The sequence below is a fragment of the Corapipo altera genome, unplaced genomic scaffold, assembly GCF_003945725.1.
Source record: "Corapipo altera isolate COAL_440 unplaced genomic scaffold, ASM394572v1 22, whole genome shotgun sequence".
Taxonomy (NCBI): Eukaryota; Metazoa; Chordata; class Aves; order Passeriformes; family Pipridae; genus Corapipo; species Corapipo altera.
This window is the reverse complement of record NW_020884886.1, coordinates 88,933-114,008: the sequence shown is the minus strand read 5'-3', so window position 1 is coordinate 114,008 and position 25,076 is coordinate 88,933. Positions and strand designations below refer to the sequence as shown.

At 39.3% G+C, this 25,076-nt stretch overlaps 1 protein-coding gene and 1 long non-coding RNA gene across 5 annotated transcripts in view; both read right to left on the bottom strand.

Moving 5' to 3' along the window:
- Positions 1 to 4,384: 4,384 nt before the first annotated feature.
- LOC113946959 lies at positions 4,385 to 13,965 on the bottom strand. Its single transcript, XR_003527598.1, has 4 exons — positions 12,125 to 13,965; positions 11,461 to 11,738; positions 8,884 to 9,108; positions 4,385 to 7,720 (listed from the first exon to the last, which is right to left on the bottom strand). It is a non-coding gene; the product is annotated as an uncharacterized LOC113946959 (long non-coding RNA).
- A 1,461-nt stretch (positions 13,966 to 15,426) lies between these two features.
- The window catches only part of FAM193A (family with sequence similarity 193 member A), a 45,812-nt gene continuing 36,162 nt past the window's right edge, over positions 15,427 to 25,076 (bottom strand). For all 4 annotated transcript variants that reach the window (XM_027642933.1, XM_027642934.1, XM_027642931.1 and 1 more), the window contains 3 exons: positions 22,695 to 23,535; positions 19,660 to 19,741; positions 15,427 to 16,800 (listed from right to left, as the gene is read on the bottom strand). In XM_027642933.1, the coding sequence (XP_027498734.1) occupies positions 16,707 to 16,800; positions 19,660 to 19,741; positions 22,695 to 23,535 (1,017 nt within the window). In that variant the 3' untranslated portion in view covers positions 15,427 to 16,706. The remainder of the gene's footprint in view (positions 16,801 to 19,659; positions 19,742 to 22,694; positions 23,536 to 25,076) is intronic.

The following is a 25,076-nucleotide window of genomic DNA, read 5'->3' as shown; positions in this document are numbered from 1 at the left end:
AAAGCAAAATGTGCTTGAAGAAGGCTGAAGAGAAGTTACCACAAAGACAGAACAGATGAGTGTGTTTGTGCAAGTGCATTAAGTAGGTGAAAGAATGTATTAAAATAAATCATCTGGAATTTAGCATGTTTGGAAACTGTCAGAGTGACCAATCCCTAAGAGGTAGACCAGCATCATTCTATAGGTACACAAACTGCCCCATGTCATAGAAGTTGCCTATGAAAGAGGCAGATTAGAAATGCTTGTATCTCCTACTGTGTAATCACTCACTTGGTCCCTGAAGGGATTATGAAAGGCTTTTTCACAGGATTAACAGTACAGGAGTGACATTTCTGACATTTCCTACACAAGCAAAGCAGCTTCTTTGCTTCACAAAAAGATTAATGTTGTGACACCAGAACTCATTCCATGGAAAAGGAAAATTAGGGAACATCTTGAAGCCAGTGCCCCAAATCTTCTCCCAAGACTCTCCCCCTCCCTATCCTCAAGGTGTATCACACTGGGCATCTCTGAAGGGCCTGTACACAAAAAAATGCTGCAAAGCAGAAGAAAAGTCCATGTGCAGGCACAAAGCAGTGATATCTTTAGGAGTAGAGATTAGGTGGGATAATTTACATGACTGCAGTCCTGGGATGGATGGATGGATGATAAGTCTCCAGGAAGGAAAAGAGAGAAGGAAGGAGAGCTTAGGGCTGTGTTCTCTGCAAAGAAGTAGCCTGAGCGTGCAGAGCTCTGCAAAGCAATAGGTGACAGTCTGATCAAAAGCTTAAGGGTCAGGATGAGAGAGGAGACCAATGAGCGCTGCAGTGTGACAGGAGCCTGCAACAGGCCACCAAAACCAAGAGAAAGTTGATGAAATCAGCTGTCATCAGCTGGGAGGAGTCTTTTGATTACAGGCCCTGTTTCTCTCAGTGACAGGACAAGTGGACAGAACCTCATGCTGTGCCAGCGCAGGCTCAGGTTGGACATCAGGAAGGATTTCTTCACTGAAAGGGTGGTTAAGCATTGAAATAGGTTGGCCAGGAAAGTGGCGGAGTCACCATCCCTGGAAGTGTTCAAGAAGCAGTTGGATATGGCACTTAATGCTATGGTTTAGTTGACATGGTGGTGCTTGGTCAAAGGCTGGACTCGATCCTGGAGGTCTTTATTCTAACCTTAATGATTCTATGATGCTCTCTGGCGGTTTTCACCATGCCAGTATCTGCTTGGGAGGGCAACAAGGAAGAGTGTAAATAATCTAAAAGAGACAACTTTTTGATAAAAGTGATAGGTAAGTCAATTAGGAGAGGCCTCCTGGCTTAATCTGCTGCTCATTAACAAAGATGAACCAGTTACAGCTGTGAAGGTTGATCACAGTCTTGGCTGCAGCAATCACAAGAGGGTGATATAAAGATCCTGAAAGAGGTGAGGTAGGCAGGTAGTGGAATAGAGATTTTGCACTTCAGAAGTGCAGTTCTACACCTGGTCAGGGAACTGGCAGGCAGGATCCCATCGGAGGCAAGGAGACCTAGGAGGCTGGTTGATCTCCAACTCAACTCTCCAACCGCCACTCAAAGCAGAACAGACTGTTCTGATGTGCAGGAAGTCAAGTAAACGTGGCAGGGGGCCAGCTCCGCCCAAGGGGGAATTCCTGACTGAGCTCAAACACTAAAAGGAAGTGGGGACAGGCTAGTTAGGAGGAATATAGAGACAATGCCTGAGCACAAATGAGGGCAGGAAAGTAAAAGTTTGGCAGGTGTTGAAACATGGAAGGGGTGCAGAAGACAACAAGAAGTATTTCAGCAGCAAGGACAACGGGAACAAAAAACCACCAAGGTCCTGGCTGGGAAAGTCTGCCCACAGATGTCCCTGAAGGTATCAGCAGAGTCTGTGCAAGTGAAACACGACCCAGAATACAGAAAAAGTGGATTAGGGGCCACTTAACAAACTAGGCATCATGAAAGGCAGCAGGAGGCTGGACTAGATGACCTGCAAAGGTCCCTTCTAACCTGAATTAGTCTTGATTAAAATTCCCAGAGATCACCATCAACTCTTTTGTTGTCTAAAGAAAAAACAAGGTTGAAGTGTCATCTCAGTCTATCATTTTAACCACAGCTGTGCCAAAGCTAAAAAAAGCTGCTGTATTTGAAGACAGAAGACATAACAATGCATACCTGAAATGGTGATTTTAATTTCACTAACGGTTCTTATCCATATACACTGTCAGATGCTGACATCTCTGGTTATGTTTTCATACACCAATATCTCAGGTGAGAACATGATGGGGCCAAACACAGTGCTGCCCTCTGAACCATATCAGACAAACTGTTAACTTCATTGCTCCCCCTATTACTGCTGACATCAGAGATTTGGTGGCTGAGGTTTAATTCTATATTACTCTAATAAAAAAGTTCCCAAGCCCTTACACCATGTCCATTGCTACAGCTGTAAATTAATTTAAGATGGAAAAGGCAATAGCAACTTCTATGTGGAAGCCACATTATCCTGCTGTTTGTATTTGCTAACTTCTCCAGGAGTATCTGAGCTTCCTTTAAGTCTGGTCTGTAGGATGCAATTGCCAACAAATTACGAAATATTTCCCAGAGGTCATCAGTATGCTGCTGCATTGTCAAGTGGTGGTATTTTGATGTAATGTCAAAGCAAATATTAGAGAAAAATAGGGTGGAAAAAAACCCTTCAGGGCCACCTTCCAGTGGAGCACAGTAATAACCAATTTGAAGGAAAAATACAGACAGGTATACTAGCTCTGCAAAGAGAACAAACCAGACAAATATTAGGAAAATAAGTAAAACATGAGTATCATCAGTTCTCTCTAAAAATCTCTTTAATGAACCAATAGCCAGGTGACTTCTTTTACATGTTCCAAATGCACTGTTATCTTGCAAACACAGAAAGCCAGAGTTTTAATTATTATTTTTAAATAAAGCAAAGTCAGGCAAGGATGCTGCAACAATCAAACAGCAACTACACTCTTAGTTCTTGTGCTACAGCAGGAGGGAGCTGAGCTGTAACAGCCTGTGCCTTCAGACAACTGAAGCTTTTGAAGTTCAAGCCTTTTCAGACCTTTCTTAGAAGCTGAAACATTCTCAGCTGAGTACATGCACTCATAGATGCTTTGCTTTAATGAACTGAAAGTGTCAACTTCCCATTGGTGCGTCAGATGGACTTTTTCTCAAGCAGTGGAAACAATTGTCTAGGCAGCACTTGCGTGGGGCTGCAGACACCACTGAGCTGCTAAAGTACCTTTTATAATAAATTTGAAACTATGAGGAGAGACCATTCATTCTTCACCTCTGAATCAGGAAGTCCATTCATTCAAGCAATCATCAGCTCCTGCAGCAAAACACATAACATTCACACCACCGCCACCAAACATTAACTCACAAAAAGCCACTCAGAGGCTTCCGCAAGCCCACCAGGAAAAGCAGCGGGGGCTTTTTTAGATTTAGTTTATGGTAGTCTAAAGTCAATAGCTAATTTCAGACAGGGAAAGTCCATTGGCATTTGTTTATTATTTCCTTAATGTAACTTACACAGACTGAGTAGGTTATAAAGGGAAAGGCCTGAGACAACCATGATGCAGCCAAAATGAAACAAGGCTCCTCATCAACAAAACCATCTTGAGACAGCATTAACAAACATATCCCATTGCATGCCAGGTTTATACACTATTCCATCACAAACAAACACTACTGTTGCAATGCTGGCACCATTATTGTCATGTAGTGGAAAAACCTGCCACAAGAACATGATCTCTACCAGGCTGATGTAAACCAGGTGCTTCACAATGGCAGTGCTGTTTCACTTTGGCATTCTTGAAATGCATGGGTTTATACCCACTCCTTCCCCAGAACTTGCTTAGAAGCCATGAGCATAAGCTTTCTGTCTCTACCGGTAAAAACGGAGACATGAAAGATGAGCCTAAATGCTAGAAAGTAAATGAACAATAATAACAAACAGAAGGCCAATTTATTACAACCAATAAATCAATGAACAGATTGCCCAGAGATGTTTCACTCTCTGTCCTAGAAGATTTTCAGGGCCAAACCAAATAAAGACTGGAGTAACTCGATCTCATCTCAAAGCTGACCATGCTTAGAGCAGGAGGTTGAACTGGAGAATTTCCTAAGTCCCTTCTGACCTGAATTATTCTGTTTTAGATTCCTGCTATGCAGCCTTCCTGGGTTCAGCCTGTGGGTAAAGAGACTATGAATCTCTTCAAGCCTGGCAATACAGATGTGTTCACATGCAGGCTTCAGAACTAAAACTCCCTTGGCAGGCTTTCTAGCCTTATGGCATTGAAGTGAGAAAGTCATTAACCCTCCAGCCCAGTAAAATGGAACCATGATCATCTATTGCCAGGTGGTGCAGCAGCTTTGAGAGCACATCAGAGAGCTGAGCAACAGCCCTTGAAACAGCACAGGGAGTGTGGCTAGAGAGCATCTAGAAGAATGCCCAGGTTGTAACGTGTGCCAGACTTCACTACCCTGCCAGATTTCAGGGCTCACTAGAAACCACAATCACTGTGAAATTCACAGCCCACACTTTATGTCTGTTATTGGGCTGATGTATCAGCACAGCAGGCAGGGTGGCAGGGCAGTGGCATCTTGCAACAGGCATGGCCTCAGCCTATCTCCTTGAAGTGTCTAACTAGACTGAGTCATACAGAATCAAGTTCAAAATTTGAAAGGGAAGCCAAAACCCCTGCAAAATGCCTGTTTCCTGATCACTGGTTGCCAGCCCTCTGCTGGGTGCAGACTTGCCCCGACTGCCACCTTGTGTCTTCTGAAAGCACCGCCAGTGGGGGCAGGATGCTGCATCAGGACTTCTCTCTAGAGTTATCAGTCTTCACTGCTAAACTGAAAGTAATTTTCTTGACTAACACAGGGAGAAGTGCAATTAAAATTTCAGCCAAACTCTTAGAATGAAATCTCTGTTTGTCATCTGTTTTTCTTATCAGTTCCTGGCTAGCAGCACCTCTGGTTAATTGCCTTAATGAATCAGATGAAACTTGCCTTGATGCCCCACTGGTTGTACCATTTATTTTGACAAGAATACTATCAAATTACTTATGTACATTTATTGTTACATGAAAATCCACTTTATTTTTCCCACCTGGACAGTGCAGTTGCCAAGTTCTGCTCAAAAAAACTCATCTGTCCTTTGAGGTATGCCCAGACATATCTCACCCACGGGATACTGGGGACAAAGAACTGGAAATTATTTAAAATTTGGGTAAGATTTGAGATATTCCTGATTCCTAAACATGAAAAAAACATCTAGTGTTGGCAACAGAAAACAGCAGGGGAAGATGACAGTAAACATAAAAAGGAAGCTCAATTAGCCATGAAGCACAAACTTCTGTACTTGCCACACCACTCTCACTTACAGGCAGAGCTTTTCCTTCCCTGGGTGGCTTCTCTAATAAGGGATGGGCAGAATGCCACTATAAAAGGGAGCAGGACTGTTTCAGCAACTCATTCTAGAGGAAAAACAGTTCATAACTTCCACAGTCTGCTAGCACAAGATCCACAGATATTATTTTCGTGTTTCTAACCAGTGAAATTCAGATCTACTATGTTTTAAAAGCCGGGTTTCCAATGTAACCAAGCTTCTGCCTTGGTTACACAGACCAAAGACAAACCAAGGCAGCTGGGTGAACATTACCCTGGAAAGACACTTCAGTTTCCTAGGTTCAACTTTGGGTCTCATCACCACTAAAAAAAAGTTACACCTCTTGCAATTTTGGCAAACTCCACTTTGGCTGAAACACAGCAACCGACATGACTGATAATCTTCTGCAAGAGATAAAGGCAACTCTTAAGTGATCTAAAAGCATCCCACACTCCTTACAGAAATCTAGCATCCACTATCCTGTCCTGTTGGTTAAAGGAAAGATTATTTTTTCACCTGAAAACCATGACACTGGAAAACATTTTTTTTTTTTAAGACAAAGTGTCAAATTTTATAGTGAATTCTCATTAAAGAGTTTTAAGAGGGCAACTTTTCATTCTATCAGAATAAAGCTACCCCACCAGCTCAAGATGCTTAAACATACTTGGCCAAGCTCATTGCATATACCTGCTCTCTGTGTTTGCACAGCAGATCATTTCAGCTCCCTCTACACTCCTCATCAGGAAATGGCACATAGTAGCTGAATTAGCTGAACCCACTGGAAACTATCTCATTCCTATGCAAATAAGTACATCTGCTATGAGACAAGGATCCTCACTCAATGCAAAACCTGTTACCGCTGATGAAAGCTCTCAGTTTCTTTCTATTAGCAAAAGTAAGGTGAACAACGTAAGTCATGTGCTTTCCTGGAAATTCATTTCTAGTGGGCAGAAACCATTGCCATTCTACACAGTTGGCGATCACTGCTGGAGATCACTTCACACCATAGCTGAGCTACATGAACTACCTTTAGTTTCTTAAGTACTAAACATGTAAGCCAGATGATTCACTCCCTCATACATCAGATGGTGGCACTGCACCAGTAGCCAGTCCACGCAATATTGATTTCAAAATGCAACCTACACCATTTAATGTTCCCAACACCTCACTTATTAGTTTCTGCTAAATTTCTGCATGACATCTTTCACATGAAAATTCTCCCCATAGGCCTATTCCATGATCTAAAGACAAAGCACCCTTCAGGGCTATAAAAGAAGTATTTAATATCAACTGTCATCTTTTAGAAGTACAAAAGTGATACTTGGTTTTAGGGTCACTTCATGATTCCTATTTCCACCAGGAAATGTGGTCGTGTGATGGAAAACAGCAACAAGATTAACCTGATACCCTGATACGATAAGACAAAAGACTGATTTACTAAAGCCAGGAGCAAGAAGTGAGATCAGTCCACAGAAAACTGAACACTAAAGGTCTGGACTGCAGTTTGGCCACAACTGTGAGGTACATGCTTCCTGATTTATGAGAATTTACCAAAAAAAGTATCACCAGCTCCTATCCATCCCAGTGACTGCCTCTTCCAGCGCAGGACATGCTGTTACTGTGGCAGCAATGAATGAACTAAGAAAGAAAGACCAGATCCCTCCTCTTTCTCTCATCCAATGCTGTTTAGAGAACAAGCAGGAGTTCTGTTCTCAGTGATACAATTGTCCACACATGGTAAGAAATGCTACAGCATGAGGAATGCATGAAACAGTTTTACTGAACAAATTAAGCCCCAAAGTATTAATTTGGAAGTTCTGCTCTCAAAAAGCCTCAGGACATCACCGCTTACACAACCCAACTGCTGCTCACGTACTACCTGGGAACCTCAGCCACAAGGTCTGTAGGAACAAGAAGGATGGATGTGATGGTCTGGGAGGTGGTGTGGGTAAACAGACAAGGAAGAGAACTTTTAGTGCAAAAATCACCACAAAGCAAGAGTGTAATGCTTCACAGTGCTTCTCCTCTTCTTTATCCAGTGACAGTTCTTGTCTAAATCCTCATGACATAAGACAGGCTTGTAGTTCAGCCACAGACTTAGGTCTCTGGATGTCACGGTTCAGTTTCCAGCTCCATTTCAGACTTGCACTGTAGCTCTGGGGCAAAGCTGCTTTATCTCTGTGCTGATGCTTCTGTAAAATGGAGTCAAGCTGTAGATGTCCCACGTCTTTCTTGTCTCATCTATTCCAGTTGTACACCAATGTGGGACACCAGTGTCATCTTGGAAAGATCTTTACCACTGCTCAGATACTCATCAATAATCCTCCTAGAAAAGACCAATTCTCAGTGCAGTGATGAGCTACTGAGTTGCATGAACAATAAACCAGAAATACTGTCAGCTGGTTAAGGCAAAAGCCATTTAAGAAAGTAATTAAATCAGAATTAAAAGTAATTAAAAGAAAGTAACACATTTCCAAAGAGTCAAAGACACAAAACCTTGTATTAAAATTTATAACAATCTTTTTTACATGCTTTACAAATCAAGTGGAAATGGAAAAAGGAATTGCTGAAGACCCTAGGATGAAGAAAAAGAGATCTTTTTTTTTTTAAACTACTTCAAAATAGCTATTTTTTCTCCTTCTTCATTTACCCTCAACTACCTAATTTCAGCTGTCGATACAACACCTGAAGTTGTGCAGAGCCCAACATTGTTCGCATGGCTGTGAAATTGCATATCTTGTAGCATTTAAACCTATGAAATGTTGCCACACACCAAAAAAATATTAAAGAGGAAGTAGGTCATCTCCTTGCAACGTTTAAGCCGTACATAGTTAAAACATTACGTTTAAGACCAATACCATTTTAGATCATTATACATTAAAACAGGGCATTCATATTTGCACATGTAAATAAAGTAGCATGCTTGTTTTTCATACTTATGCTGCATTATCTCCTGCAATCTAATACACAGAATGCCTTCCAGGCTATACCCAAAAAGAAATAGGTTTGTGGTGGTGGTTTTTTTTTTTCCTCCCAGTCATTTCAAAACACTATCACTTCCACAATTTCTCAACCAGCTGTGCTGTTTCCTCATTGGGTGACTTTTGTTTGGGTGATTCTGTACTACGGCAAGAACATTCAAGATTGCTTAAGCTGCCAACAGCTAAACATGAAATGTCAATTGACATCAAAACCAAATCCAAAGTATAGATGATAATCTCCCAGTGTAAATATATAAGAGGCATTGGGTTTATTTTTTTATTTAAAGAAACTGTGCAATAAACAAAGTCAGCCAGCCAGCCTGGAGACTTCGATCTGCAACTGTGTTTGGGTTCCAGCTGTTTTTAATAAATGCTTGGCTCACAACATCAGACCACGTCATGCCCATACACTGCTGGAAGAGAAAAGGGAACTGGCAGCAGGTTGTGCCAGACCTTACCTGTCCTACACCACATCATTTAAAGGATTCCAACCCAAGGAGAAACATACCTTTCTATGGAAGTGCCTTCAACATTTTAAGACTTCTCTTCCATGTTTATTCTACTTGCATGCATCATGCAGATTATCAAGTCCTAGTTCAAGGGACTGCCAAAATCTACGTCTCTGCCAGTGCCTAATCCATTCAAGCCCCTGACTCCTACGCCTAAGATGTTCCAAGGCACGTAGAGATGACAATCCTGTTGCACAAGTGTAGATTAGCATCCAAAAAGGCATCTGCATGAAGAAAGAGAAAACCAATCAGGCTATACTGGTTAACACTGACACAAACAAGACACAAAGTTCAGACTACATGAGAACATGCCAACTCTCTCCAGTAACTCAGCTGTGGCCAGTCTGGACTGACCAACTGTTAAGATGGGCTAAAAATGGATTTCAGAAGAGCCATTACAATAATGATCAAAATTGGTGGTCTCTGAATGAACTTAAATGAAGAAGTATCTTGCAAGAGAGTATCAGTCCTGATGTGGCAAGATGATTCTTTCTCACACTGCATAATCACTACACTGACCTGCTTAATTCTTGCATTTCCACTTACCTCACTATCTAGCATCATGTCCCCAGCTGTAGCTCAGCAGCAAATTTAACAAACATCTGAAACCCCTTATGACTTTACATATGCATTTACATAACTGCTTCACCAGTGCTCAACCACCAATTACGCTTTCATACCATTTAAAAAAGCAGCACACCACAGTACAGAGAAGCTGAGTGATGTACTTACAACTTTCTCTGACTGGCTGTTAATGAACTACCTTGCTACATGTTAAACAAAAGCTCTCAGTAGGAATAAGGAGCATCACATAGCAGACTTAAGCCTTTTACCTTACCATTCTCTTCTTATGCCTTCAGTTTATCCTCACGGGTATTAAACCAGCTCCTCCCAGAGCGACACTTGAATACTGCAGGCAGACTCAGAATTTTTTACTATTATGTTATTTTAATAAAAGAAACCCCAAACAGTCAATACACAATTTCATGCCTCTTGACTCAAGGAGCATAACTCATGATACAGAAAGGACCGGATTTTCTGCAAGACCGCCTTTGAAAGCTTCCCCACCTGGTGAAATATTAAATATGACCAATGTAAATGACAAAAAAGGCTCAGAGGCAGCTGGGGAGAATGAATCAATGAACCAATTTCACTTTAGACCAAAATGGCTTGGGCAAGTGACATGCACCACAGCTACATTACTGAAAAGGTTCATTAATTCTTCAAATGGACTTTTCAAACATGCACTCTGAGTCTAAGAAGGAAAGAGACATCACCTTTCAAAGCTTTCAAGACAGATTGATGGCACAGAGAGGAATAAGTAGAAGCCCCCATAGGATAAATGGTAGCAAACGGCACTTTCATTACTCTCTTCAAATGGAAAAATTTTTTTACTTGCTGACTAGAAGACAAAGACTTTACCTGCAGACTGTTACAGATAGTAAGAGTACACCCAATTAAGAAATCTCAGAAGTGACCTTGCACAAAAGGATAAAGGCAACAGTATTGTTGCCACGTTAGGTACTGGTGTACCATGGCACTCTCCCCATCCCACTTTCTACAGTTCTAGCAATCACACCTTTCACAGTCAGCAAGGTTACACAACTGTGCTTCTCCTTCTAGCCTCGAGATTTCACTCACTAGAGCAAAGAGCTCACAGCCTGATATAAACAACATCCGTAAGTGAAGAGTCTGATGTAATGTTACTTAAAACTTGTCTTTCCCTGTCATTCTGTTAAGATAGTCCCAAGAGGACTTCTCTTGCAAACTGGTTACATCTAATTTGACCTAAATTAATAGGAAACAAACCAGACCAAAAAAAAAAAACAAAAAACCAAAAAAACCGAAAACCTCAATTTAACTGCCCTTAGCAATACTGTAGAATTCACTCAGTGGTAAAGCAAAAGTTGGACAAAAACTTATACAAGGTCTTGAAGACAGACTGTATTAGACAAGGTATGTATGGTCAACTATCTGACTTCAAGTGACTTGATTCCTGGTTTTTTTCCCCTTTTGGAAGAAGAGGGCTTCGCTGACTATATATTTCCAGTTGATATTGAACCACTCTCCCATGAGCTGACACAGATGAGGGGATTGAAGCATGAAGTCTGTTGAAGCAGCACTTAACTGATCTGATGAATTCTGCATTGCAGCTTTTCTACTCCAAACCCCTGGATTCAAATCTTGTATTTCAATCACAAGCAAAACAACCTCACACAACATCATGTTTCTTGCATGCAACTCCCCTCCTCCCCCTAAGCCAGCACAAACCACTGTAGTAACAACTTGATTTGTGTCAACAGGCTGTTTAAGGGAAACCAGGATTGGAAAACAAGTCCAGACATCTTGCCCTCAGAAAAATCAAACTTGTGTAGGCTGGTTGAATGACATACTTCATGTGGAATGTGCACTACTTTATGCAATATGAGTGACAATCATTTGTGAGTGCATGAGTAGATAGATTTTTATTTATTCTTCCATTTAACACTGTCTCTCTTCACAGCGCCCGCCTGCTGCCTCCTCTCTTCATCGATGGCAAGCTGGACATTAAGTATTATTTACAGCAAAAATATTACCTTGTCACATGTTCCTTGCCAGTTGATGAATCTGAAATTGTCAGTTTATGAGTATTACATCGTTGTCAGAGACGTTCATTTTACTTTTCTGTACAGCTTCCACAAAAACATGGTGAAGAAAATGGAGGTTAAGAGTTGACACGAAATTCCTGAATGCTCGTTACTGGCATAGGTTCTTCTTTGGGCAATTTCTAGAAAAGAACTGTCCAGAAGATTCCTCTTGACACTTTGCACCTATGCAGATCTGTGGACTACTGTACTTCTGAAACACAGACATCCTGGAAGGAAAATTTAGGTTAAACACATATCCAGACTACACATCCTCTGCTCTCCTTGCAACTCTGCCTGAGGAGCCACAAACAACACAATAAAACTATGTATTTCTGGTGAAAGAGAATGTTAAAGGCTACGGACCTGGGACTGAAGTGTAAAAACACACTTCAAGCCATTCTAAAATGAGACATTCAAACTAGTAGAAAGTTTTAAAAAATCTTAGATAAAAACTTATCAGAGAAGGCACAATCAATACATACATTCTTCCCTTTTGGTCTTTCATGGAGATAGGAATTGGACACCATCCATTTTAAAATCCCATTTGTACCTATCATGTCTATAAGCAAACCAGTAAAAACCCAAAAGTAGTCCGAGAAAAACACAGGTTTACCTGGCATGTTTTTCAACAGTAGATCCAGAATGCATCAATAGGTTTCTTTCATATCCCTTAAGCACCGAGCTGGGAGAGGCCCAATTGCACAGCTAAAAGCATCAGCAAAGCTGAAACTTAATACCCAGACCTGTGAAGAACAGAAATGAGGCCCAAAGGGTTGAATTGTCACTTCTTCATTCAGTGGGAAAATAGAAGAGAAAAACATCTTCCTTTCAGCGTGAGTTCACTTACATCACCTCTCTGTAGCAGCAGTATAAAATACAACATTTTTATGATTATTTAACATTTTCAGTTAATAACGAATAGGGTAACAGCAGACAGACAAGTTGTTGGCCATTAGGAAGGCACTTAAAAAAACTGGAATTTTTTTGAAAGTCCGTTCTGATGGACAGGAAGAGGAAAAGACATCACAAATCAACACTTCGGTGACTTTAGTTCACAGAATTCCCCTATCAAAGGTTTCAGTCTTCAGATTTCCTGAAGGTTTAGAGAGAAAGAGCCAAAGACAACAAAGATACTACACACCTAATCCTACTGAGATGTATGTTACAACAGAGCAAGCAGAATTTTTTTTCTTTTTTTAGAACAGTTTCTGCAATTGCAAGTTGCACACCTTCATTTGTACTGGAAAATGTGTGAAATTTTGACTATTAAGTGTAAACATTTATTCCAGGAACCATCAATTTCTCTATTATGATACAACAGAATCTATACTAAAGCAAAGGTAAACTAATCTTTCTCTGAAACAGAAGGCAACTTGCAAAGCGTTTTTGAACAGCAGCAAGCACACCACACGCCCACACACTCAGCAGTCACTATGTGAATTAATTTTTAACACATCAATCTTCTTCTCAGGCTATGGTGAGATCTGTGTCGCCAGCATGCTGAACCTCAGCTTCATAGTTTTAAGTACCAATGATGCCACACCAAAAAAAAATGTGCTGAAGACTTTTGAACTCTCAGTTACATTACTTCCAGAAGCAGCAACAGTGAATGCCAAGTAGAGATAAGACAGCCCTGTTTCAGAGTTGTCTTAGATCATCCAAAATCAACACTGCTCAAAACACACACATTTTGTGCAATTATGCCCTCCTTCATTAAGGAAATGCCTGACAGTACCACACCCTCAGATTCAGCAGCACTGGTATCAGCAGACAGGTATAAAGTAGATGTGCCACCAGTAACCTCCAGAACTTAGATATCCATCTTTCATACAGGTTGAGTAAGGAATAGGGGGATAAGCTACACTACAGCTATCAAAGCAGGTCACTCTCAATGTTGGAATTACTCCCTCTTCCAACTCCTATGAAGAACTCTAATCTACTCAGTCATGATGTATTATTTATAGCTGTCTCCTCTGCTTGGAGCTAGCTTTGAACGTATTTTTTCTGGACTGAAAGGATCTGAACCACACAAATATCAGTGTAGAACATTAAAGCTTCCAATAGGTTGTACCTCAGGCTTCACATCACTACTTATTTAATTTAGGCATTAAGAAACATGGTCATAATTCACCAAATCCTCAATGAAACCATTTAATGAGTGGAGTCACAGTAACTAACTCATTTGTCCAAGGCCACTAAAGTGGTAGAATTGAAGCCAATACATTCACAGAATCCTTTAGGTTGGAAAAGACTTCTAGGATTATCAAGTCCAACCTCAATCCTACCAACTGCCGTGTTACCACTAAAGTATTTTCACAAGTTCCACACCCACATGTTTTCTGAACGCTTCCAGGGACGGTAATTCCACCATTTCCTTGGCCAGCCTGTTCCAATGTTTGACAACCCTTTCAGTGAAGAAATTTTTCCTAATACTGAACCTAAACCTCCCCTGGCTCAACCTGAGGCCATTTCCTCTCATCCTGTCACTTGTTACCTGGGAGAAGAGACTGACTCCCACCTCACTACAACTTCCTTTAAAATCTCCTGGCTCCCAAGACTAATTAAAATATGATTTGCCTTTAACTTCTCATCAAGGTGCAACAACAACAGATCCATGGAGACTCATTCTTGGTGCTTTCTGTGTACTGTGTAGAAGCACATCACTTATACTAACACTCCATGATGGAGCACAAGGCAAATATCTTTGAAGGATACTACAAATACACACATATATTCCTCAGATGCAAAAGTACTACTTCTCTTGTCTTAACCCAGGATTTCAAAATAAAGAGAAGCAGTCCTATTATCACTCATTGAACAGCTTTGTTAGTAGAGAATAAAACTGACTTTCTTACCCAATTCCTAGTGAAAACAAATGCTAAATGAGTTTTCTAGCACCATTAAAAATCTTGGTACTTTCAAAGCATTCCAACTCTAGAGAAGATGGGATCTGCACCAATATTCACTCATGTGACATCAAATAATTTTCCCATCCCACCTCTTGATTTGTTGAGAACCTTGACTTAGTGATGGCATGCACTGCCATCTTGTGTTATGGCTCAGAACTGAAAAGGTCTGAAAAGTTGGGTTTCACAAACATCCAGCTTCCACTGTTTTAACAACAGTTTTTTTCCCCAGTCACTGTGCTACATGAGAAGCCTCTCATGAGAAGTCTTTTATATATATACATACATACATAAATATATATATATATACATATATATATATATATACATATATTAAAAAAACCTAAGATCTAACTCAGGCTGCAACAGATGCAAGCCTCCACAATCCCATGGAATAAAGTGGACAAAGTTCATTCTTCACTAACTGGTGCAGGTATTTTCAACAGCACATAGTTTTGCAGGGACAGCTGGTGCTAAGTGGTATAGGTATCTACCTTTTAGGTTTGACCTGCTCTTCCTCCAGCACAAACAAATAAGTCCACAGGCTACAATACTGCATTGCTAAAAGAGTGAGGCTAAGCTATTCAACTTCAAGCTGAAAAATAATAATACAAGTTGTCCCTTTTATATCCTGGGACTACATTTTGAGAGGAAGTATTGTTCTCAAAATGTCTACAAGAACAGACTAAGGGTTCATTGACCTACAATGGCTGGGTAGAAGCTGAGCAAGTATATTCTGTACCAGCAGCACACAACGGGATAGGAGCTCCAGAATTAAAAAGAAGGATGTGAAGTTGTGTGGATCACAGAAAAATATGCATTAACAAGTAGAAGAAAGAAAACTGTGGAATGGTTTTGGAAAAGGATATTAATGGGCTTTGAAGCTGTATTGTACTTTTAAATACGTGCTGAGTGGAAGTTCCTTTCTCTTAAAAAAAAAAAAAAAGAAAAACGAAAAAAGAAAAAAAGAAAAAAGAAGATGACCACCTTACAATATGGTATGGTCATCTAGAAGTAAAAATGATTCTGTAGTCTTTATCCTGAAAAGAGTATCAGAAAAACTTCTACAAGTGCACTGTCTTTACACAGATCAAATTCCTAAATGACCCATCTTCTTTCTCACTGGGCATACTATGCAACTGTAAATCACTATACTGTTAACTATTTACATGACAGTAGCACTGAGCCTACCTACTTCCCACTTCTGCACTGAAAATAAATTGGAAATTTCTGTATTATCTTGTTTATCACCAATTATCCACTGAAATAGAAATATTAAAGTAATTCACAGAAACTTAATTCCAGCATTCAGCAGGAGCCTTTCTCATTCTAGCAGACAGCAGTTTTCCTATCATGTGAGTTGGCAAACAAAGAATATGCAAAAGTTAATTAGCATTCACTGACCAATTCTGACACACAATGAAATTTAGTTTAGAAAACATTTTTTTGTATGTTTCTTTCTTCCCCTTCCCCACCCAAGCAGGAAAAAAGCAAGACACAAGTCGTCTGCCATACTAATGTATTCCATCTTTCAAAAAGAAAGACATGATTTTAATATTACTTAACAATATGTTAAAAAAGTAGCCAGTTAGGCTTCAGTGTTAATACAATTATACACTCTATAACAGATTTGATAGTGTGAGTACTGTTCTTTTTTAAATTTTCTCATTCTGCAAGTATTCTTACACAAGCTGGCTACAAGTCAGGAAAAAAAATCAAAACACAAATAGCGTAACTTGTACACTCTTAAACAGTAGATTGTGAAAGAATTGAGGGAATACTTGTCCCATAAGAGCCTCTTTTTCATGAAGTCATGTCAGGAGAATTCTGGAGCAGATGAAAGCACAACTGACTAGGTCCATTCCTTTGTCAGGAGTCAGAATGACAAAACATAGCTAGATGCAGAAGTGACAGGAGCCACTGCAGATGACGCAACCTAGTATTTTGGCCTCCACCCAAGCCTAAGCAATTTAAAGTCTTTGAGGCCAAGGCATTCAGAAGGAGATGGAAAAGAGCTATTGTTCCAACTCCAACGGCATACAGCTACAATCAAGTAAGTCTCACTCACAGACTACAAGCACACAAGCTAACAAATTCAGGTAGAAAGTGGCAATTTTTCAGTCTGCAAGAATTATCAGGCCAAAGGGTTCAGTGCAGATCCACACAGCACTGGGGACAAGGCAAGGCAGCACTGGCTCAAGACCAGATAAGCTCTCAGCACAGCAGGACAGATAAGTGGAGTTGTCGTTCATTGATTCCTGCAGGGTTCCCTCCCCATCTTGTGTCATTTCAATGTGCAGCAAAGGTGGTTTTTTTCAAGCTAAAATTGGACCAGTTGATGGAAAGTCTCTGCCTTGTCTGTCTGGCAGAATCCAAGCAGAATCTGAAAAGAAGAAAGTGAGAAACTAAAATCAATATACACAAAATCAAAACTCCTGTGTTATCCCTCTTTTGAAGAGTTGCTCTCATTCAGAAAGACATAACCTCTTTAAAAAATCATACCTGAAAAAAATCACTTGTCCATCACTCAAATACATCATAAACCAGTTACTTTAAACACCACTGTATTATCAGGAGGAAGCGAAGGAGGTAGCAAGAAATGCTGCGTATTTAGCGGCACAGAAGTGAGTTAACCAGAAACAGAGATGGCATCACTGTATTCACCAAAAACCTTTGAAAGGCTACCACTGGAATGAGTGGTAGGCAGTGTGTAAAGCAGCATCACCAATGGCATGGGACACTGCTGCTTCTCTCCTTAACACAGAGAAGTTACATGTGAGACAAAGACCTAGGGAAAGGAGGCCTGTCTATAATACAGTAGATAACTAGCCCAACATGTCTGGAAAAACACCTTTAGAACAAAAATCCACTTATTCACTTTCACTGAACACAATTTATGGAAGAACACCAGAAAAGGTTGCCACATGCAAGCCTTTCAGTGACTGTTAATTCATGCTGAAGAAATTTACTGAGGCAAGGTGTAGCTGATTTAGGCTAAAGGCTGCATGACTGCATTAAAGTAGTGTAAACCTCTCTTGAAAGTTTTACTGCTTCTATAATAACTGAAAGCCAAAAAAGGGGACCAGACAGAAGGACCACAATAGAACAGGTACAGTGGAAGGTTAAAACTAGGCTTATTTTGTTCTTTCTATGCTAAAGTTAGAAGGAATTTGCAATATTAATCCTGATGTCAGAATGTAATTAAAGTATCCATCTATTATGCCACTACAAGTCAAGAAGAAAAGATGAATGAACAAACCATCAGTAAAAACTATGAATTCAGTAGGCCTGTGCAGCTCATTGCCATGGCAGGTTACTAAAACAAGCCATGTTACTAGCCTTCAAAGTATTATGCTGGGAATTATCAAATTATAGAGAAACCTATATATTAAAAGTACCTTCATGGCATTAGGTACGTTTTTCTCCCCTAAAACAGAATCAATCAGGGCTTTTCAGAAACCTTTTCTAAGCAGATATACACAAAAAAAATGGACAGTTATACACAATTCCTAACAGAGGACAGTAAAGGAGTAGATTACACCAATCACTGAATGAACACAAAACAGTTCACTTTAAAGTGCTAACTCTTTATCTGGAATCCCATTTGACAAGTTTATCTCCAAAATTCAACTGCACTTCTTAAATACAAGACACTGATTCATTCGTCCTACTGTGAGTAAATAACTGATGAAAAGAACTTTTCTATTTGCTACAGATATTGCAAACTCGAATGAAGCTAAGAATATTCCATAACAAAGGCTTATGCTACACCAACAGTAGTAGTATCTAATACATGGTGTATTTCACTTGTAAAACTTACATTCCCATTTAAAAAAAAAATCCTTTAATTGGTACCACTCAGAAAAATAACTTTTGAGACTAGAGACCATGCACTGGTGAAAATTTCATTGTCTTGTACATTGTAGCTCCATAAGTAATCAGATACACTCATTTTGCAGTAATATTTAGCAGCAGTTGTATTCTGTTCTTTTGCAAGACCCAGACACACACTACATCCCAGGCACAAAGGCTATGAAAACTATATAAATTTAGAAGAGAAATTAATGCTGAAAGTCCTTGCTTAAAAAACTCATCCTTTAAACAAATAGCTTTTGTTGCTTTGTGAAATACTGCTGTTGAGTCCTGAATTATTCAAGTCAGCAAACTGAGTTATTTGTAACTTTTCAGATTTGGCTAAAAGGTTCACTAAATGTATTAAGGGGAAATTAGCACACTCAGCCAACATTAAAGAACACAAACTGAGTGATTGTGTGGATTGAGTGGATTTCAGTGCTACAGGAGAACATGTGCTACACTATTTAAACATGAGCTGTCTCCTTATATTTGAGGAATTTAAAAGTAACTAATATCAGAGAATCACAAAATATTCTGAGTTGGAAAGGACTCACAAGGATCAAGTCTAACTCTCAATACGATGCATAATCCCCAAATCCACCAAAATGCACAGAAGAAAAAGCTTTCACAAGGAAAGGTTCATGCTATTCTTTTACTGTCACTGTAATAGGCCAGGCTGGATGGAGCTCTGAGTAACCTGATCCAGTGAAAGGTGTCCCTGCCCATGGCAGCGGGTTGTAACTAGATGGTCTTTAAGGTCTCTTTCAACCCAGGCCATTCTATGATTTTATGATAAGCATCCCTTCTTAATGATTTGCATAAATTAATATCCCATAGTTATATCATCTCTACTTTGTGTATAGAATTCTGATTAATAGCTCCTATGAACAAGGAAGAAAACAATGAACAAACCTTTCTGAAATATCTGTTTGGAAATTTAAACAGTAAGGTTTTATTTGCTCAGCAGTTAAAATAATGTTAGGTTTTTCTTTTCTTTTTTCTTAAACACTAATCAGTTATTTGGTCTATGTGGAAAATAAAGGAAATATTCATGCAAACTTTACTTTGAAAAAAAATAAAGGTAGCGGAGAATATTCTGAAAGCCTCAATGAGAACCTGGGGACACAAAGATAATTTGGCACTCATTTCTGTATTTGTGCTATTCAGCTATGAGCTGTGCCCACAGATCACAGCTCTGGTGACTGTTACAGTATTCAGCTGTAACAGGATTTGCTATGTTACACGACAGTGCAACACAGGCTTTTCTGCCAGGAGCTAGTTATTAAACTGTGGGTTGCTGTGGTGGAGTTGTTTTTGTTTGTTTTACAACCATGACATATGGAAAGAAGCAACAACAGTTTTATGTGTAGAGATTACAGAACTTTACCTTTTAAAATACTCCACTTCTCTCTCTGTTTCATCCATTTCCACGCTGTCTAGATCAATGTCTTTGGGTAGAAACACATCATCTACAAAGGAAAAAGGATGACACTATGTTAGATTCAATGGGGAGGGGGGAAGGAGAGAGGAAGACTCTTGAAGAAGCTGCATTAAAGATGTTTTTGGAGAACTGACTGAACTTTGTAGACTACTGATTATTCATATTTAAGCTGAATTAATAATTAATAATACATATTTATAATTAAAAAGACACTTCTTAAAACCCCTATACTAGTATCTCTGCCCAGTCTTTAAGGAGTTACACTGGGAACAAGGAAGAGATTAAACAGTAAATTTACTGATTTCATGGGTTGCAAAAAGATACCATAAACTTGGAATACGCATGACAACAGTCAAATTATCCAAAGGGCTCAATGAATTAGATACCTGTTGAATGTCTGAAATTCATTCATCTTATTACTTAAAAGGTAGCTTTGGAAATATTTTTAAAATAGTATTTGTAAAGAAAAACACTTTAAGAATTCTGGGTTTCCACAGCTGCCATACTCCCTCTGGGACATGATCATCAGGCTGTGTCTGAAAGAGTTTAAGTCATGCTAGCTACCATTAGGGTTTTTTTTTTGGTTTTTTTGTTTGTTTGTTTGTTTTTTAAAAAAAAACCAAAAAACCAACACATTTAACACATTATGACCTGAATTTAGGTCTCAGCTATAGCAAAAAAGTCACCATAAAAGTCTCTTGGTATATTGTACTATCTCAGTGTATGGTTCTCTTTTGTACTTTAAAAAGAAATAAATCAGAAAGCATAATTTTTTGTAGAAATCAATTTGAACATTTTCCTCTTGAAATTTCTTTTGTGACCACATATATACTCCAATCTCATTTCTGAAGCTGCTTCACAAAACATTCCAAAAAGGCTGAGACAAAAAAACTAACCAAAACCACCAAATACACACCTGGACCCCAGAATCCTTGAGATTATGAGAATGGACAATACTCTTCTAAAGACACTCCTGGTGGTTTAAAAGGTGCATGTATTTGCTGTTTAACTTACTCTGAAGAAGCAGAAGGCCCTATAAGCACATGGCTTCCCTAGCACTCCTAGTTTTCTTCAGCCTCTTTATAACAAGAAGTTAAAATACTCTGCCAGAATACATTTTTTTAAGAAACAGAGATCTCACCAAAAGCAATAACGTTCACTGCTTTAACAGTTCATTTTAAAACCCAGTTAAAACCCCTTGGCTTTGTTACCCCCTCTTCATGTTCTCAATTACCCAACTTCTCATTTTTTTTCTCAGTTCATTTTTTGTGTCTTTGCCAATTTTGTACATCAACCCTATGTCTTAAAAGAATTACAACCACATGAAAAAATTTATATTACAGTATCTTTCTTGTAGCTCCAAAGTCAGAACAACTTAAAGTAGAAATCCAGTCCCAACTCCAGAGAGAGCAGCACAATTCTCTCAGAAACATGTCCCTGTGTTTTTTCACACCTAAGCATTAACTTTCAGAAATTGTAAGTGTACTTGATTTAAGCAGCAGAAAACAACAGTGGGGGCAGGGAGGAGGACAAGATGCAGGAAGGTACCTGCATTCTCCTACAGTAAACGCCCTCCATCACCACCACCCTCTTCAATATTTTCTCCTTCAAATGTCTCCAGTCTCCTCTTTCTGCTCCCAGTTCTGGAGCTTTATCTTGCTCCAATCACTGGAGTACATTCTTCTTGGTAAATTAAAAAAGCCAAACCCCAAACACACCACAAGAACTAAAGGTATCAGAGAAAATGGTTTCATGCAGTGGTTTAATGCTGTATTGCTGCTCCACTGACATGGAATGGAAACATTAAACATAAGATTTAAAAAGAAAGACTGGTGGGCTGACCCAACCCAACCATGAAACCACAAAAAAAGCAAAGCTGGGTTCTACACCTAGCACTTCCAACAAGCATGAATTAGGTTTACATTTTTGTAACAAAGCTTAACAAACAAATATTCCGAAACACTGGCAGAGACTGCCGAAGGATTAAGGTCTGCTATGCTGATGTGCTTATCAGTCAGAATGGCAGCAAGAAGTGCCACACATCTCATTTCTGCACCGTTACCACTCAGTCACCAGGTGATCCCAAGGGAATGAGCCAGTGCTCTGAGCAGGCCGATGCCCACCCCACAGAACTGCCATCCCGACTGGCAGTCCCAGCAGGGACCAAGCATGTGCAGGAATAAGGAATAACCTGGTGCCTGAGAACGGCAGTTTAACAGGTGTGCTGACAAAGCCAACCAGCACTGCATGTGCTTCTCAGCTCTGATATTAGCTTTTGGATGTGTTCAGGCAAACAAAGAATAAGCTGGAAATAAAATTTTTCAAGTGTAACTTGCTTGAGTCAACTCAATGTCCCATGGTTTTATTCTTTCTATCAGATAAATAAAAAAATTCTGTTTACTAGGACACAATAGAGAACACAATATCATCAACTAATTAACAATCCACTGCAACTTTTCGCTTGGGCAAAAATAGTAAATTAGGTTTTTTTTATTTACTTACCTGTTAATGTAATGAATATAAGAAAGGAATTATTTCCACTGAAAAAATGCATATTTATGCATGAATGACCATTCTTTGACTGTAGAATCCCCTTTTTTCTCTTGCTTAAAGAATAAGATCAACTTTATACTATATTATACTATGCCGTATGAAAAACAACCTCACTTTTGAAGAAATTCAAAATGGATTTCAGCATACTACTGAATTAAATTATATATTTATTTTAAGCAAGACAGGTTTTCCAGAAGACTGGCTTTCTTAACTGACAAAAACCCCACACAAAACCTGTTAGCTATTTTATTTTTGAGAATACTCTACACCTCTTTACTAGAACACTATCCATCTCTTAATTGTTACAGTTCTGATGACTTGAGTTTTCCTGACACCAGTTTCTCAAATTTTCACTGGCAGAAAGGCCTGAAGATAAAGATGTCAGACTTCTGGATTTAAATGGTAACAATAAAAACAACCCATCTTACCAATGGAATTGTTGACTTTGTCCCCTTTTTTCTTCTTGTTTTTCTTGTTCTTGCCTTTTGGTTGAGGAGAATCTGCAAGTATTAGCTTATTATTTTGCTGCTGTTCACTTGGTGAAGGGGATTCACTTGTTATGGGTGCTTTCTCTTCCTTTACATGGTTCAACTGTTTTTTGTTGTTATTGTTCATTTTCTTCTCATCCTTTTTAGGTTCTGCAAGTGTTGGGAGCTCTGCTGCTTTTGCTTTGGATTCTATTTGGTTTCTGGTTTTAGTCTGAATCTCAGCTGCTTTGGGGGATTCAACAGGCTTTTTCACTTGCTCAACACATGATTTGTTTATCTGCTTTAGTTTCTGTTTGCTGTTTCCTTCTTTATGTTGATGCATAATATCGAGCAGAAAAGAGAGGGGCTCATGCTGTTTTACACTGCCCTCTTTCTGATAGAGCAGCTTTGAGTCTCTAGTGTTTACACTGGATAGTTCACAGCCCGTCTCTAGAACTGGCCTCTGTTCTGTGTGATTCACGTGTCTCGACAGTGAACCGGAGGAGGTTTCAATCTTTTCTGATTGTTCAAGTGTACCATTCTGAATGTCTTCGGGGGCGTTTGGGACAGGTTCCTTCACTGCCTGGCAGTTTCGAGTGAGCATGTCCACCTTCTGGCAGTCCTTACTGCTTCGTTCTTTCTTCTTTTTCTTTACAGCCCGCAGCTGCTGAAGCTCTTGAAGCCGCTGTAATTCCTGTTTCAGCCTCTCTTCTTCCTCTTCCTCACGCCGCCTCTGTTCCTCAAGCAACTGGTGATGCTCCCTCTCTCTGGCTTCAGCTTCGAGTCGAGCTTTTTCTTCAAGCTGCAAATTAAAAATAGGTTTATGGAAAGTGACAGATATTTTGGAAATTCAGAGTTTTAGGAATTATTACAACTTTTTCTATGAACTTTACAAATACTAAGATGTGAACATATGAACATACTTAATCCACAAGTCTGCAGAGCAAGCAAATAACTACACAAAATCTGCCCTTCTAAGCACACTACAATCCTTTCTATATTTCCATTTTCTATGTTTCTGTGACTCATCTGACTGTTGTTAATACCAACTGTTGATCTTCTCTTTGCTATTGCTAAGCCTAACTTCCTATCAAAGCCTTCTATATCCACAAAAACCTGCTGAAAACAAAACATTCAGCTTCTTTCTCAACGACTGTGTTTATTAGTAAGGTAACTCATGTTTGCATCAGGTTGTATCTTTTACCTTTTCTCTTCCTATGGCAGCAGAGTTGCTCTGTTTCCCTGCTCAGGAACTTTAGGAAGAGCAATCATTAAAAACACGCACCAAAACACTAAGCACATAATAGTTACATTGAAAATTGTCAAAAATACTAAGGGTAGCAAAGTTTTCTATTGTCATCCATAAGTTCATTAACCAAAGCAAAGGCACAAGGGATTTTTTCCAGCCAATACTGCTAATGCCTAAAACTTTGCTGTGCAGCACTGAACTTGCATCATTAGCAAAATGAATGAAAGTCATACACTGAGAACAATCATGACCATTTATTTTCTTGCACATTTACAGGTTCCTGTATGGCATTACTTTTTCAGTTACAGAAGTCATGCAAAAAACCCTGTGAGAATCTTCCACTTTTTATGCCTGAAGTGCATTGCAAGAGCAAAGTGAATTTTGCATCTGAGTTTTACAAAATTAATTTTATTTATAAATAATCCACTAAGCCTTCAAGATGATGAATAGTGCTACAACACGAACCTAAAGAATTTCACTAGTGAACATTAGGTTTTCCAAACCCATGGAATCATTTAAAGAATGCAGAAGTAGAGCCAGAAGGAAATCCACAAAAAAGAAAATGTTTAGAGCATGGTCACATAACATGCTTACCAGACTTCAAAAAACATTCAGCAACCAATCTTATTGTGCTTTGAACTGAAACCTAAGGCTGATACCTGAACTGCAGTAAGAAAAGCAGATGCCCTGCTTGTTCCAGTTAAAAAAAAAACCTTACTCTAGTAACTCAGCAAATACTGTTTTAAAAAAAATAATTTCACTGTTACATACTGGAGGGGTTTAGAAATCTTTTTTTGCTAATTCTCATTTGAAAGCAATCTGTAATTTTTTCTTCTTTGCCCCCTCTCTGCAGCTTGCCACTTCACTCCAGCTTGGGATAACCCTTTGTGTCATCATTTGGCACAGCAGTTAACCTCTGTCAGACAGGACAGCAAGGTGCTCAGTGCTAGCATTCTAAAAATATCAAACTTCAACTCTTCCTCTGTCATAAAATCACTGACCTATGTTCCCTGGCCTCCTACAGAGATACTTTACCATAATCATTATCCCAATACAGAAACACTGGCTTTCTAACTTTCCCCACTTTTAAATGT